This window comes from Carcharhinus amblyrhynchos, chromosome 15, assembly GCF_965287045.1.
Source record: "Carcharhinus amblyrhynchos chromosome 15, sCarAmb.v2.hapA, whole genome shotgun sequence".
Classification (NCBI taxonomy): domain Eukaryota; kingdom Metazoa; phylum Chordata; class Chondrichthyes; order Carcharhiniformes; family Carcharhinidae; genus Carcharhinus; species Carcharhinus amblyrhynchos.
In genome coordinates, this window is record NC_137338.1 from 55,223,888 (window position 1) to 55,238,900 (window position 15,013).

A 15,013-nucleotide genomic window follows, 5' to 3' on the forward strand; every position below is an offset into this window, starting at 1 on the left:
CATACAGAAGCAACCTCCTACACTGTGCAAAATGGGGATGAAAAGGATTGCTCTCAGTTGTGGGATGGTCAGCATACTTGAAAATCTGACTAACATTCACTGTCTATAGACATCTGCATGATAAAACATACACAAATTTTGCTATTAAGCAGTTGTGCAGAAGAACACAGAAATATGGAATACTATTTGTCTCTTGGAAAAAAGATACTTATATAAACTTCTCATACACAAATACAGCAGATGGCATTTTTCTTAGTTTAATGAGGATACTGTGAACACTGTCTCAGAGTGTATCAAATATTATAAATGAACAAGGAGCAGGCCATTCAGCCCCTTGAACCTGCTCCACTACTTAATAAGATCTTGACTGATCAGATAGTAACTTCAAATCTGCATCCAGCCTACTCCCAATAATCCCTTACTTATCAAGAAACTGTGCACCTCTGCCTTAAAATTATTCAAAGACTCTGATTCCACAACCTTTTCAAGAAGAGAGTTCAAAGAGTGGTGCAGTGGTTAGCACTGCTGCCTCACAGTGCCAGGGACCCAAGTTCAATTCTGACCTTGTGTCACTGTCAGCGTGGAATTTGCATGTTCTCTCCATGTCTGTGTGGGTTTCCTCCAGGTGCTCTGGTTTCCTCCCATAGAGCTAAAATGTGCAGGTTAGGTTGATTGGCCATGCTAAATTATCCCTTCGTGTCCAAAAATGTGTGGGTTGGGGAGATTAGCCATGATAAATTAGCCATGCTAATCTCAGGGAGATTACGTGGGGTTATGGGGGTAGGGCTTGGGTGTGATTGTCGTCAGTGTAGGCATGATCTGCACTAGGGATTCTATGGCCAAAACTTTACCAGCACGCCTGCCCTGATTCCGGAGGCAGGCTCAGCTCAGAGAAAGGCATTCTCTGTTGGCCTCGGGCGGGATCGTACAAACCTTGGGCGGACGTGCTGGTAAAATTCTGCTCTATGACTCATGACTGAGTGAAAAACGTTCACCTCATCTCCATTTTAAATGAGTGACCCTTATTTTTAAACAGTGACTGCCACTTGTAAAGCACTCTGGAGGAATATATCCCATCTGAAAGCTGCTAGAGTACCAAATAGAATACCAATCCCAATCTTATTAGCAATCATGTGTCTAGTGCATTAGAAAGGATGAACATCAAATGTATTTCTACTTTGGATGGTCAAAAGTGAACTGTTGGGCTTTCACGAGTCCCAGTGGGTTAAGGTTCAACTATGGATCACGCAGATTTTGCTGAACCAAATCTTCTTAAATGTCTAAAGCTCCATATACCTCACACCTGCTCCTCTGTAGAATCATAGTTAAAAGATGAGTTTGCAATTTATGGTTGTTCTTCATTAATAAGCCGCAGATTGCCAAGTTCATGGCACTACTGATTGCAACTGTACAATTTACTCTATCCCTAGAATCACAGAAATCTAATACCAGTTAATTGCTTGGAGTTCTCTAAAGAAATAACTCCTTTAAAGCAGTTAGGTAGTCTGGGGACGAGCACCATGACAGGTAGGTATTGATCCATGGATCAGTTCTCTGTCAGTGAGTTTGGCAGGTGACAGAATTTGTAGAGTTCCCCCTTGTAATCCGGTGATGATCTACCTTTCTTGACAGAAGTTTGAAACTGGATAAAGAGATGCCTTTCCATTACATCCTCTCAGAAGTCAACATTGATGACAGTGCTGTTTATAGATGATTGATATTACATGTTAGCAGAGATTTAGAGAGAAAGACACAACAGCAAAACACCTTCCATACGCTTTCAGATCATGTGCAGTAGCTCAAGATGTATAAACTTGAGATTAGGACAATCTTCCAGAAAATTGAATTGGAAAAATAAATTACACCAGCAGTAACACGTAAGGGTAAGTACTCATTCTTTGTAGTAGTTACTCTGGGCAATGGAATTTCAAAATATTAAATCCATGGAGATTATACATTTAAACTGCAAGTGCAACTCCATGGCATCTTGCTTCCAAGCATCACAAATGTCCTTTAGTTGCCAAAATGGTGATTGCTGCGAGTGCCCAGTATTTACATCTAAGCACGTCAAACACCATTGCATTGAAGGCAGAAAACATCCACTAGAAACATGCAAAGTAGGCAGAATGTGATGTCAACTACAGCACAACATTGATTTCATGTCAGCACGGCCATCTTAGAGCCCAACATTTCAACTTAATTATGCACGGCTGAACATGTGTTCAGCAGCAGGAAGGAGCCCGTACCAGTGCTTTTAAAGGGATCATCAACCACTTAGAGGTTACTTGCTGATTAATATGAATCATAGAATCTGTACAGTGCAGAGGGAGGCCATTTGGCCCATCGAGACTGCACCGACTCTCTGACAGTATTTGTGACAGAGCATCTTACCAAGGCCCATCCCCACTCCTCATTCCCTTAATCCCACACATTTACCCCACTGATCCCCTAACCCACATACCTTGGATACTAAGGGGCAACTTAGTATGGCCAACCATCTAACTTGCATATCTTTGGACTGTGGGAGGAAACAGAGCACCTGGAGGAAACCCACGCAGACATGGGGGGAACGTGCAAAGTCCAGACAGTCACCCAAAGTTGGAATTGAACCTGGGTCCCTCACATTGTGAGGCAGCAGTGTTAACCTATGTGCCGCCATGCCACCCCTATTTTCTGAATCTTGCTGCAATTGTAGAATGTATCCCCCTCCTGCTTGCAGTATGATCAGGAGAATGAACAGAGGAGGCATTAGACAAGCTACTGGATGGTGACAGTGGAGGAATAGTGCTCTCAGAAGGAGGGCAGATCAGGCTAGGGTTTTCAGGAAACAATTCTCATACCTGAATCTCAGAGACATTTAGTGTGTCAGACATTTGCATTTCATCACGGATGTCCTCATTGAAATCTAAGATGTGCTGCAGTCTCAGAGCAGAGGAAGTATTGCATTGCCTGTGGCTATGAAAGTGAACATAACTATGAGCTTTAATCTGTCTTGCACCTTTCAGACTGCAGCAAGCAATATTTGCAGCATCTTTTCGTTTGCCGTAAGCAATGTTACTGGTTGCAGGCCATTCGTGCTCAGTATCTCACCACATGCAGACCCCATCTCTAACAAATCCTCGAATGTTCTTGCATAGTATTCCTATCAGCTGGTAGTTTTGATGTGAGAGCAAGTTCCTGCTTCTTCACTCTGCACCTGCTCCTCCATTTTCTTCCCTTCCACCAATGCCTGGCCAGCTTGTAGTTCTTAAACATCTGAAAAGCGAAAGGCAGTGAGGGTAAGGTTGAAAATAAATGGTAGGTCCTTACACCATTGGCATCTTGTAAATTGGAAGAGTGTAGGATATTAGGAATATGCACAGTGTCACCTTCAGTGGCGTCAGAACTACCTCCAGCCATGACTTCAAGCTGCTCCAAAGGTGGTGAGCATCTTCTCCTCTACGGGTATAAGAGCAGACAGCCTGCCCCTTCCAGTTAGATGCTGCTGTCTTCATTTATGTACCACCTTGTTCTGCAATAGAAAGGGAATTGGTACAATTAAATTGCTTGATGTGGCTACCATAGTTCAATATGGGCAGTGTGTGCAGGCTGCGAGTTGCCTGGCTTGCAGCAATGCTAAATATGTGATGGTGAGGTGAAGCTATGAACTTTAGGTATGTGTCTTAATTGACAGAGATTGTTGGGTGATTATGGGGGTGTGATACATTGAGTAAAGTGCAAGGATCCTATTGTAATTAGTAGGATATGGCATTTTATCTCACTCCTGTGAGGTCTTTTCATTTCTTGCAATACTGCCTCCAGGTCCCAAAAGAGAAAATGCTGGAAAATCTCAGCAGGTCTGGCAGCATCTGTAAGGAGTGAAAGGAGCTGACGTTTCGAGTCCAGACGACCTTTTGTTAAAGCCTGCATCCAGGTCCTTAGGCTTAAATCCTGGCATTAACGGCCATGGTTATCTGTCCAACTGCCTTCACAACATTCATCACAATACATAAGGGCCTCCCAGTTCCTTGTGTTTAGGTGAACCTCTCCTCCTTTCCGCTTCCTGCACCAAGGCCTCATGTGGAAAACTGGAAAATCTTGGACAGCATTTACCTCTGGGGTCAGGACACTAACGTGAAGATCAAATTCAGGTGCAACCCTGCATGGGGTTGGCAACCATCAGCCAACTTAATAATGACCAGTTGGTGGTCAGAGGACAGGATCACTATCGAACTGGCTCATGAAACTAGAGGACCAAAAGGAGTCCTTCCAACACTGAAAGAACTTGTGCCTGCCATGTAGGCAAGGGAAGAGGTGCCTTCTCAGCACCTTTTGACAGAAGTGAGAAAAAGAAATGGCAACTGCTACACTGGACTATCATTGTGAAGGTCAAACCCTTCCATGCTGCAGCCTGCAGTCACAATTGTGCCTAGGGAGGTATGGTCATTGTGGGGGCCCTCAAAATGATGCTGCAGCACTGGTCCATGGTTTGCTATCGGGAGATTATCTCCACTCAGCTACCAGAGTCTGGACATCGCTGGGTGCCCATTGGCTTACTGTAAAATTCCAGTCAGCCTCTGATTAATGGTCTTAATTGGTCTCTTAACTGAGTTAATGAGCTACCAGCCACTAATGGGCAGGCAGTTGTTCTGCACCAATCAACCTCCAGGATATGATTGGATGTCGCCACCCCGAGGTGGGAAGCATCAGAAAGTTCCATGCCTGCCTTTGCTTCTGCCCCCCATATCAGCTCTAAAATCCTGTCCTTGGAGAGCTCTCTCTGTCAGTGCTAGTTGCACGTTACTTCATTTAAATTAACAGGCAGCACAAAGCTTGCATGTTCTCTGTATGAAAAGCAATGCGCATGGATTAATCGTAATCTCTGAGCATGTATTCGGGGGTTAGCATCTGTGGCCTTAGAGTGCTACTGCATATTCAATTGGTACTGATCCCTCACAATATCCTGTGCTTTCTGAATGTCATTCTCAAAAAGCACTTTGAATCTGAAAACAGTGCTACAAGTGACCTTTCTCTTAATGGTTGTACTGCAGTCTAGAGCAGCTTTTGCAGAATATAAATATCTGGGGGTGAAAACTGATGGGAATACTTCCTGACCTCAATTCTAATTTAGAAAATGTTAAGCACTCCACCATGACCACACAATAAATACAGCTGTAAACTTTTGCCATATATGATAATGAGTGATGTCGCACTTACAGAAAACTAGAACATTTATTGATCTGCCTTTTAAAGCACTATTGTATATTTGATGTATTTGCTGGAGCACTGTGTGTTCATCTGATATTTACAAACTGTTTCTATTAACTACCACAGGTTTACACCCTACGAGTGGTACAATCCCCACCCGTGCAATCCTGACTCAGATGTGGTGGAAAACAATTTTACTTTACTAAATAGTTTCTGGTTTGGAGTTGGAGCTCTCATGCAACAAGGTACATAGGTCACACATCATTCCTACACACATCCCACAGTGTGCTGGGGGCCTTTGTGCTTGGTAAGCTCCATCCTCAGCAACTATGCTCCATACTGTAAAACCTGGCTGACATTAACAAGAATAATGGTGAATAGCACTGAGATAGGTACATTTTATTGGTGCAAAGATACATTCAACTACGAAAAATAACAATGGATTCCTGACTGAGGAAAGGTAGGATTTAAAACTGAAAATGCAACATGTAGAAGATGTGTGACTTAGTGTACTAAAGGTTAAAGAGGATTCAAGTAATTGTAAAACCTGGTGAGGGTCAAATTTCATTTGGCGCAAAACATTTTGAGTACATCAGTGACTGATATGAAAATTATATATTGATATGCTTCAAAACTTTCTGATGGGAGCATGCCACATTTGCGCCTCTGTTTACATGGCTTAGTCAAATAGATCAAGTTTTAAGTGGGGGTAAAAGTTTCATATGGACAGAACTTCAATTTTAAATGAAATGAAATATTTTGTTGTGAATGTATTTGAGTAAATAGCAACCAAATATGATCCATGAAAGAATATGAATGAAAAATGTGGACATTTCCTTATATATCTTGGCTGTAAGGAAATAACTTCATTTCAGTTCTTCCCAAAATTTGATATTTTAGTTAACATCTGTCTGAAAACTACCATAAATATCATAGTTACAATATACCATAAACAGAGAGAATAGCAGTTACCCTGAAACATAAGGTATGCAACTACTGTTGAAAAGTTATTTAACACATGCAGTCCCTGCAACTGTAGATATATTTCAAATTCTTCATAAATGACATGGGGATCTCTGACTCGAAAGTAGAGTTCCCATGATTTTTAGGAGGTTTTTGTGGCTCTTCCTCCCCACTGTCTGTCATAATTTTGGAGAAATACCCACAGAAGCTCATCACTATTGAGTTTTAACACTTCAGCTCAGCTAGGACAGGTTACCTGAGAAAATTGACCTCTGACAGGCAATCAAATAATTTTCAACCCGTTTAGCTCCCATCATCCAATATATAAAAAATACCTAACAGCCTGTCAGCAATTGAAGAAGGAAAAAGATGGGTTAATATTTTAGATGTCAACCCTTCATCAGAACTCCTGTATATAAAACAAAACCTCGATATTATGAGTGAAAATGGATTCACAGGACTTCAAGCAAATAGACAATGTGTAAAACAGGAATAAGATCACTTTTGATATTGTAAAGTGGAACTACAAAAATAATAATAAACATTATGTTTTGGGCTTGTATTTTACTGAAAATCTCAACAGCTTATGTTAGTGCTGCAAATTGTCAGCAAGCTATTATCTCTCATTCCAGTATTCTTAATTGTTTTCTTGCCATCAGAATACATTTGCAATGACAGCTAAGAAGTAATTAAACTAAGTTTAGCCTGCAACCCCGCTGAACAATACTTCTGCAACCACAAACAAAGTCTCACTGGAATTAACAGCATGTTATAGTTTCAGGCATTTCTGGTCTGTTAAGGCTGAATTAAAAGAACATTATCATCAGGTTTTACAGTATAGCATCTGTGTGTTTGTGATGGTTGCATGTGTATGTGTGTTGATGAAAGCTAGTTTATTTTCCTAACCAGGGTGGCTGGTAAACTGAATGTATAGCAGCCATGCATGTCAAACACGTTGGAGTTTACCATCATCCACAGCAAACTGTGGGATGTCGTGTCTGATAGTTGCCACTACCTTGGATACATGACAGTCAGCCCCAACCAGGCTCTGCTTGTCTTCTTAAAGAGATTCTTAAACAATTGTCAATGCGAACTTGTGGTACCTGTGGAAGTAAGTTCATCATGCTTAACTCCTACTAATTATTGCAAAAAAAAATTGAGTTTTCTGTATGGAAAGTCTGTGGTCTTTGCATGAGAGCAAATGTTGGATTTTTATTGTGATGATCGGAGTTTCTCTTTCCTACAGACCATGAGCAAAGTCTGGATCAGGATTGGCTGTCATGTCTGCCATAAGGCACTAAAGAGACTTCAGCAAGTACTGTCACTGAGCAGATCTGACCCTCACTAAATTTTAAATTTGCTGACTCACTCCAAGACAAATTGTCAAATGGAAATAATTTTTATATTATTTATCCTAAAAACAAATCTGGCTGGTGAAAGTAGAAGGATTTCAAAATTGAATAGAAAAGGAAATGTTTTTATGAAAATCCAGGTACATGCTTCACCTTTAAAACCTGTAGTTATGATTCCTTTGACGAGCGCAGAGATTTTTTGAAACTAGTTCAGCTTGTAATTTTAAAGAAAATGGCAACTGTAAAAATCTGAAAATACCCTTTAGCATGGCTTTCATGGCTATTGTGAATTAACAAGTATTGTTCTTAACAAGTATTCAGTATTCTTTAACACTGAACCAAATTTCTTGACACCATAAAAAATCTTTTGCCTTTGCATCTAAATGTCTGCACCATGCAAACTCTCTTTTATTATTGCTAATTTATTTATTAATCCAGATTTAAAGCTACAATAAAACTACATCAAAGCTATCCTTCATAGATCACTGTGTATCCAATCAATTTAAGCCACTATAAAAATAGAATCTTGAGATCATAAAAGGAGACTTTCCTTGGACTTCCTACTGCAGGGTTAAGTTGTGTGTACCTTCTAAGTATGGCCCAAATATTAAACCTACTTCTCTATTTATCTCTAGTTTACAGTAGTCCAATTAAACAGGTTCTTCTGACTGCAAGGCTCTGCCTGGAATCATTATTCACCTCTCCAATATTTCTGTCTTAGAGTTAACTTCAGTTGCCTGTGTCACCTTGGCTGTTAACATGTCTTCTTGTTTAAATGAGATAATTTGATGAGGATGTTGGAGGAGGAATGACCTCAGGGCTGAGGGTGTAAACAATACCTGTTGTAAAAATGTAAAAATGAAAGCACCTGACAATTACTGATGTAATCTGGTTATGAGTTTTCCTCAAAGGCTTTTCCCCAAAGTAAAGATATTCCTGATACACTACAAGCCATACAAGTCAGAAAGCTCTGGTCTGTTCAGCTGTGCCAGCAGCAGGAGTGCTAGAGTAGGTCTCAATTATTCCTGATCAAGAGGATGAAAGAATCGGCCAGAGTTCCCACATCTGTTCACAATCCAGTTAACACAGTTGGGATATACACATTGGGATTGAACTTGGTTGTGACGCCACTGTGCTTCAATACCATGAAGCGTGACCATTGGGGGAGGTGCCAGGGCATCAACTGCCTGTGGAACTGGAACCTAGCAAGGGTCAGAACCTTCAGGAGAGGAGAGAAAACCGGAGGGAGAAAAAGGGAGAATTGTCTGGTTCACATGGTAAGTACACGCAGACGTCTTGAGTGTAGATGGTAACTGGCTAGACCATCAACTTACAGACACTGATTACCGTTATCTTGTCTATTAATTGTATTACATCTCAACCTCTGTTGACTTGGGAGGCAACCCAATCCTTAAGTCCTTACTTTGAAATAGGAGTGAACGTAACCCATTGGGTCGCAGATAGGATACAATGACATGCCAGTTTTCTTTGATTTAGTAAATGAAGTGTCTGATTTCTTCTTAATTTCTATTCCGAATTTGGGTACCTTCCTAAATATTTGAGAACATTCATTTGTTTTTCAAATTAGCTTAAGCTTTCAAAATTCAATTTGTTTCTGTCCTTTCTTGTTACATTTCAGAAACAAATTATTTTAAACAGAATAAAGGAATTAATAACAAAATGTTGTTTGAAATACATAGTTTATACGGCAGTTGCTCAATGAAAATGGTTCTGAAAAGGAATGAAGATTGTCCATCCTTTTTTATATTTAATTCAATTGTTCACATTTCCCATAAAATATTTTTTGTTTGTCCAGGTGCTTTGTCTATGTCTTGGAATGATTGAACCCTAAAGGTTTATGGTTCAAAAGGAGAAGGAGATTATTTGCCTCACCATGTCTATGGCTCTTTTCAAGTGCAATACAAAATTAAACAATACTTTGCTGTCCGTGTAGCCCTGTACCTTTCTCTGTTTCAACCACTCATCCAAATTTTTCTCCATGTATCAAAGCATCTCACCTTCCAACTGTCCTCTACATAAATACATGTCTTGTACTGTTTCTCCTCACTTCCTTAGAGGTAATTTTATACTAATGAGCACATGTCAACCGCCAACCAGTGGAATATTCACTCAAGAAGACTCATCCTAATGATAAATACTATCAAATCTCCTCTTGGAAGTAGTCCCAGTACGCTAGGCGTATTCTCTTAACTAAAATTGCACAGCCCTAGTATCATCCTGGTGAACCGAGACTGGTCTGATGTCCTAAAGCCTTATGCTGCTATTGTATCTTCCTCAATGTTAGTACTCAATACTCAATTGTCTTCAATGATATAGTGTTCATTGCAAAATTCATACTTGTACACTGTGTAAATGAGCTATTTATGTTTCCTGTTGCCTGCCCATTAGATTTCACAAGAGCTGTAAATGGAATAAATGCCAATTCTTTGCTAAATTGGATGGTTTTGATGGTGTTTTGTTCAGTTGTCCTCAGTTTGTGAACATAATTTTTCTTATTGCCACCATTGTGACAGGATCAGAACTGATGCCCAAAGCTCTTTCCACCAGAATAGTGGGCGGAATCTGGTGGTTTTTTACATTAATTATAATATCATCATACACTGCCAACTTGGCTGCCTTTCTGACTGTGGAAAGAATGGATTCTCCCATAGACTCAGCTGATGACTTGGCGAAGCAAACCAAAATAGAATATGGTGCCGTCAGGGATGGATCCACAATGACTTTCTTTAAGGTAGGACATATACTAGTGTTTACATTGTATAAGCTTCCTATATGATCGTGAAAGTGATTCAAATACAAACAGTATATACTTGAGATGTGTCTTATTCAGCTGGTTGGTTTTGGACATTGAGGTTACATGCAAGCTGGAGCTGTGATTTTAGCTGAGTGTTATGCCCTAAGTTGCTACAGTCTTGTTATTTCATTATCCAGAAGCTGTTATTCATTATCTAGAAGCAGCTTTGTGTAAAGCATGCCTAAACAACAGGAACTCTATTGTTCCAGTCACTGAATTTGGGTTTTCTGCTTAATGTAGTTGCAGCTGTGGTTGAAAGTATGAAGGTTCATGTAATAGATTACATAGAATTTTGGAGTTTGCAAAACAGAGTATGTTTTAGATCTCAGGTATAGAGTAGACCAATTATGGTTGGTGACAGGAACAAACAAATATTTAGCATATTTGTATATTAACCCTTCGTCCAAAGTTCAAACACAGACATTAATCAGCATTATAAATGGTTTAATACCTCCTTTAAAGCAGCAAATAATGTCTATTGATGACTCCTAGTGATATCTTTTAGGCTGTGAATTTAAGATATTTTAATTTACAAAGGACAAAATGAAAAGTTTACAAGTTCGCACTTCTAGTTCAAAACATCTCACTCACACAGCATGCAGCAGGAACTCAGAAGGCAAAGATCATTGAGGACTATAGGATCTTTTGTCCATTTCACCAAATTTTCTGAAAGATCTGATGACTTCCAAGCCCTTGGCACATGAAGCATTGTGCTTACAAGCACAGTAAAAGTTGTAGAATTGTTCTTAGGCCACTATAGCATGTTGCTTAAAATATAAAATGCAATTAGAGTGATATTACCAGATATGAAACAGGAAAAGAAGCAGATTTTTTGTGCCCACCTGGAATACCCCTGGAGGATCTGCATACACCTGATTTGAGCTTTATACTAAATTGGAGAGCAACACAATTGATTTGGGCTTGCACTTTTGAAATATTTTGGTCCTGGGCATTCTTGTTTATTTGACCATATAAGGTTTAAGTGACAGTTATCTTTTTGGTTGATATTTGCAAACAGGTCTTGGCTTTAAAAATGCTTACTCTCATTTCACAGAATCAAGATATGATTACACACTGTGTATGCCCATTTAATCCATTTTGTCTTTACTCAAGAAGCAATTAGGCTTTACAACTCGGCAGAGATCACAATGTAAAATGCCCATTCCCATTCCAGCTACTGTTAAGAAATGATTACCAGGGTAAACTCTATTGGGCTTTCAAAGCACATTTCATGAAAGCCCTAAGGGTGGCATTACACAAACAGAATCACCACATGAAAATATATCGCACATTAACAAAGCTAACTATAGTACACAAATACATGCCAGTAGGGTGCATTCATTTAGATAAAATTACATCAATCAGTAAAGCAAGTTGTTGCATTTTACAAGTACTGACACAGAATTTTCATTCCAAATTTATTGCTCTGTTCTTGAAAGGTTATCTCCATCCTCTAACCAATTCTAAATATGTGGTTGATATGTGTCATCAATAAATATGTGGTTTTCTCTTGAAGCTTTGTTCATTATGGAAAATTGAAAGCAATAAACAGATAATTCAATTTGTTGTCTGCAAGGCCTAAGGCAAAACAGAGCCTGGAAAAATGTACCTCCCAGTCCTTGTTGCAAAATCTGTTGGGTCACAGGGTGGGGGAGGTATTAGAAACATTAGCAGACTTTGGTTATCATTCTTGTCCTTAAACATTTTCACTTGTCCATTTCATTCTATGCAGCTACCAACCTTATTTGAGCTTCACTTTCTCTCCAAGTTCCCCAGATGCAGCAAGCTCAGTGCCCAGCTCTTGCAAATCTCTTTTTCAAATCCCTTCAGGCTGGCTGCCACCATGTTAATGACATCAAGACTGCCTAGAGTCATGAATGATATCCTCCTGGTTGCAGCCTCTGATACCAATTCCTTCAGACACTCCAACAAGTTCAAATCTTGTCTACCCAGTTCCATCCCATATTATGGGGGACGGTGGGGGCGGGGATTTTCTGCCCCAATTTTCAGCAGGCAGGAAGAGCCTGAGGGGACAGAGAATCCAAAAGGAGTCCCAACGTGGCTTTTGTACCAGCAGGATTTCCCTGCCCTTGGGAATTATGTAATGGGTTCCACCATGAAAGGTCTGTAATGCTGTTAACATTCATTTGCATCCCTTAGCATTCATGTCGAGAGAGCTAGAATACAAGAGCAGGGATGAACTTCTAAGGCCGTGTAAGCTCTGATCAGATCCCATTTGGACTATCGTGAGCAGTTTTGGGTCCCATATCTAAGGAAGGATGTGCTGGCCTTGGAAAGGGTCCAGAGGAGAGTCACAAGAATGATCCATGGAATGAAGAGCTTGTTTTTTGAGGAATGGTTGAGGACTCTGGGTCTGTACTCATTGGAGTTTAGAAGAATGAGGAGGGGATCTTGTTAAAACTTATAGGATATTGCGAGGCCTGCATAGAATGGATGTGGAGAGGATGTTTCCACTAGTAGGAAACATTAGAACCAGAGGGCCGAACCTCAGGCTAAAGGGATGATCCTTTAAAACAGAGATGTGGAGGAATTTCTCCAACCAGGGAGTGGTGAATCTGTGGAACTCTTTGCCACAAAAGGCTGCGGAGGCCAGGTCATTGAGTGTCTTTAAGACAGAGATAGATATGTTCTTGATTAATAAGGGGGTCAGGGGCTATGGAGAAAAGGCAGGAGAATAGGGATGAAAAAAATATCAGCCATTATTGAATGGCTGAGCAAACTCCATTGGCTGAAAGGCCTACTTCTGCTCCTATGTCTTATGGTCTCCCTGCTGTATCATTCCCCTACCTCGGCGGGTTTATAACAGGTTTTGATGAACAGGGACCTGGTGAACAGAACCTTTTGGGGGTCACACAGGTAAATTCAACCGCCAGGGGAGAGCAATATGCATGTGCAGTACTTTGGCAAAGCTGGGGTGGGGGGACTCCCATTGGAGAGCTTTGGGGTATGGGTGTCACATGTCCATACAGGGCAGATTCTCCTGGGGGGCGGGGGTTGACGGGTAAGTCCAGTGTCTGCATGGGGGTGGCCTGGTGAGGTTAGTGGGTGGGGGCTGGGGAAGAGTTGTTCTCTGGGGTATCCCATGTCCATGCAGAGAGAGAGGTCCTGTGTCCATTGAAGAATATTTTGTTTTTTTAAAGGGCACTCTTACCTGTCAGGAGCAGAGGTTGTCCACCCGTCATCATGATATGCTGTGAGACCCGCCCTTCCTTTCTTTTCCCCCAAGTGTTTAAAAATACAGCAGGATAACCCAGAAAGGTAGCTAGTGGGCTGCCCTCTGCTTCTCCAGCAGGAAATAACGCTCAGGAAAAAAATCAAAAAATTCTACCCGAAGTCCTGATCATCTATCATTCCAATCCACATTAGCGCCATTTCCTCTAACACACTAAATTTAGGATCTTTCAATAGTCTCACCCCATTCTGTGTCTGCAACTTTTTCCAGCATTGCATCTTGTCCTATATTCTTGTACTCTGATCTTTCATGCATTGCACATCCCTTCACTGTACCACTGATAGCAGGACTTTCAGCTGTCTCAACTTTATTCTCTGGAACACGTTATAAATGCATCTACTTTTTTATGTTTTTTCCTGCTTTTCTTGACCTTTCTTGGCCAAGTCTTTGACTGAAGAAAGAAGTTGCATTTATATAGTATGTTCCACAACATCAAATTGTGCCAAAGTGTTTCCAAGTCAATTAAGTATTTGTTTTGAAGTGTTGTCACTGTTATCACTTTTCGTGCATCTTGTTGCCTTGACTCTTTTGTTTGTTTTTTCTCATTTTTCTCCTGCCTACCCCCATCATGTAAAACACCTTGAGATACTTTCCATATTAAAGGCACTATACAACTGCAAATTTTTGTTATAATCTGTTTCCGATTGTCGCATTGCGCATATTTGAAATGGTTTTGGTCTTTTTCTACTATTACACTTGAGATTCTAGACACAGAAGCTGGAGAGGTGGACTAATCTCATACATATCCCATCAAACCCTGCAGTGAAAAAGCAATCAGTTTCTTTGATGAACCAAAGATTCAGGATAGAGTCATGTATGTTATTGAGATTCTGCACTGTGCAACTCTCAAATAGGTTTTGGAAATAATTGAATGCAGAGATATATACAAGAGGAATTTTTTGTTAAATGGAACAGAGATACAGCATGCTGATCCAGAAAAGATAAATCAATGGTCTAGTTTTACAAAAACAAATAATATGCTGGGTTACTTTAACAGAGATAGAATACAAATCAAAAGAGGTGCTTTATTACTATATAAAGGCTAGTCAGACCCCATCTGGAGAATTATCTACAGTTCCGGCCACCTATGATAAAGTACAAAGGTAAACAATAAATGTATTGTATATCAGAAGTTTAGGCTATGATGAGAAGGAAGTGGGACTTATTTTCTTTGGACAAGAGAAGACTTCAAGGCATTTTCATTATGTCTTGGAACAATATAGATAAATACAAAAAGTTGGTGGAAGTAAATTGTTTTTTTTGTGGCTAAGGTTTCAAGCAGCAAGGGACAAAAGTTACAAATTAGGAGTGAAGAGCAAATCAAGAATTAGGTTTTCATCCAAATAATAATAATAGAGCTGTCCAGTGAAGATCATTGAAGTGAACAGGAATTTGTTTATTCTCCTGAAAGAGAAGTGATTGAAGGGTATCATAAAACATGTG

At 40.1% G+C, this 15,013-nt stretch overlaps 1 protein-coding gene across 5 annotated transcripts in view; it reads left to right on the forward strand.

Moving 5' to 3' along the window:
- LOC145353312 (glutamate receptor ionotropic, kainate 1) overlaps nucleotides 1–15,013 on the forward strand; it is a 304,940-nt gene that overhangs the window by 252,854 nt on the left and 37,073 nt on the right. For all 5 annotated transcript variants that reach the window (XM_080203956.1, XM_080203958.1, XM_080203957.1 and 2 more), the window contains 2 exons: nucleotides 5,314–5,432; nucleotides 10,037–10,254. In XM_080203956.1, coding sequence (XP_080060082.1) covers nucleotides 5,314–5,432; nucleotides 10,037–10,254 — 337 coding nt within the window. The remainder of the gene's footprint in view (nucleotides 1–5,313; nucleotides 5,433–10,036; nucleotides 10,255–15,013) is intronic.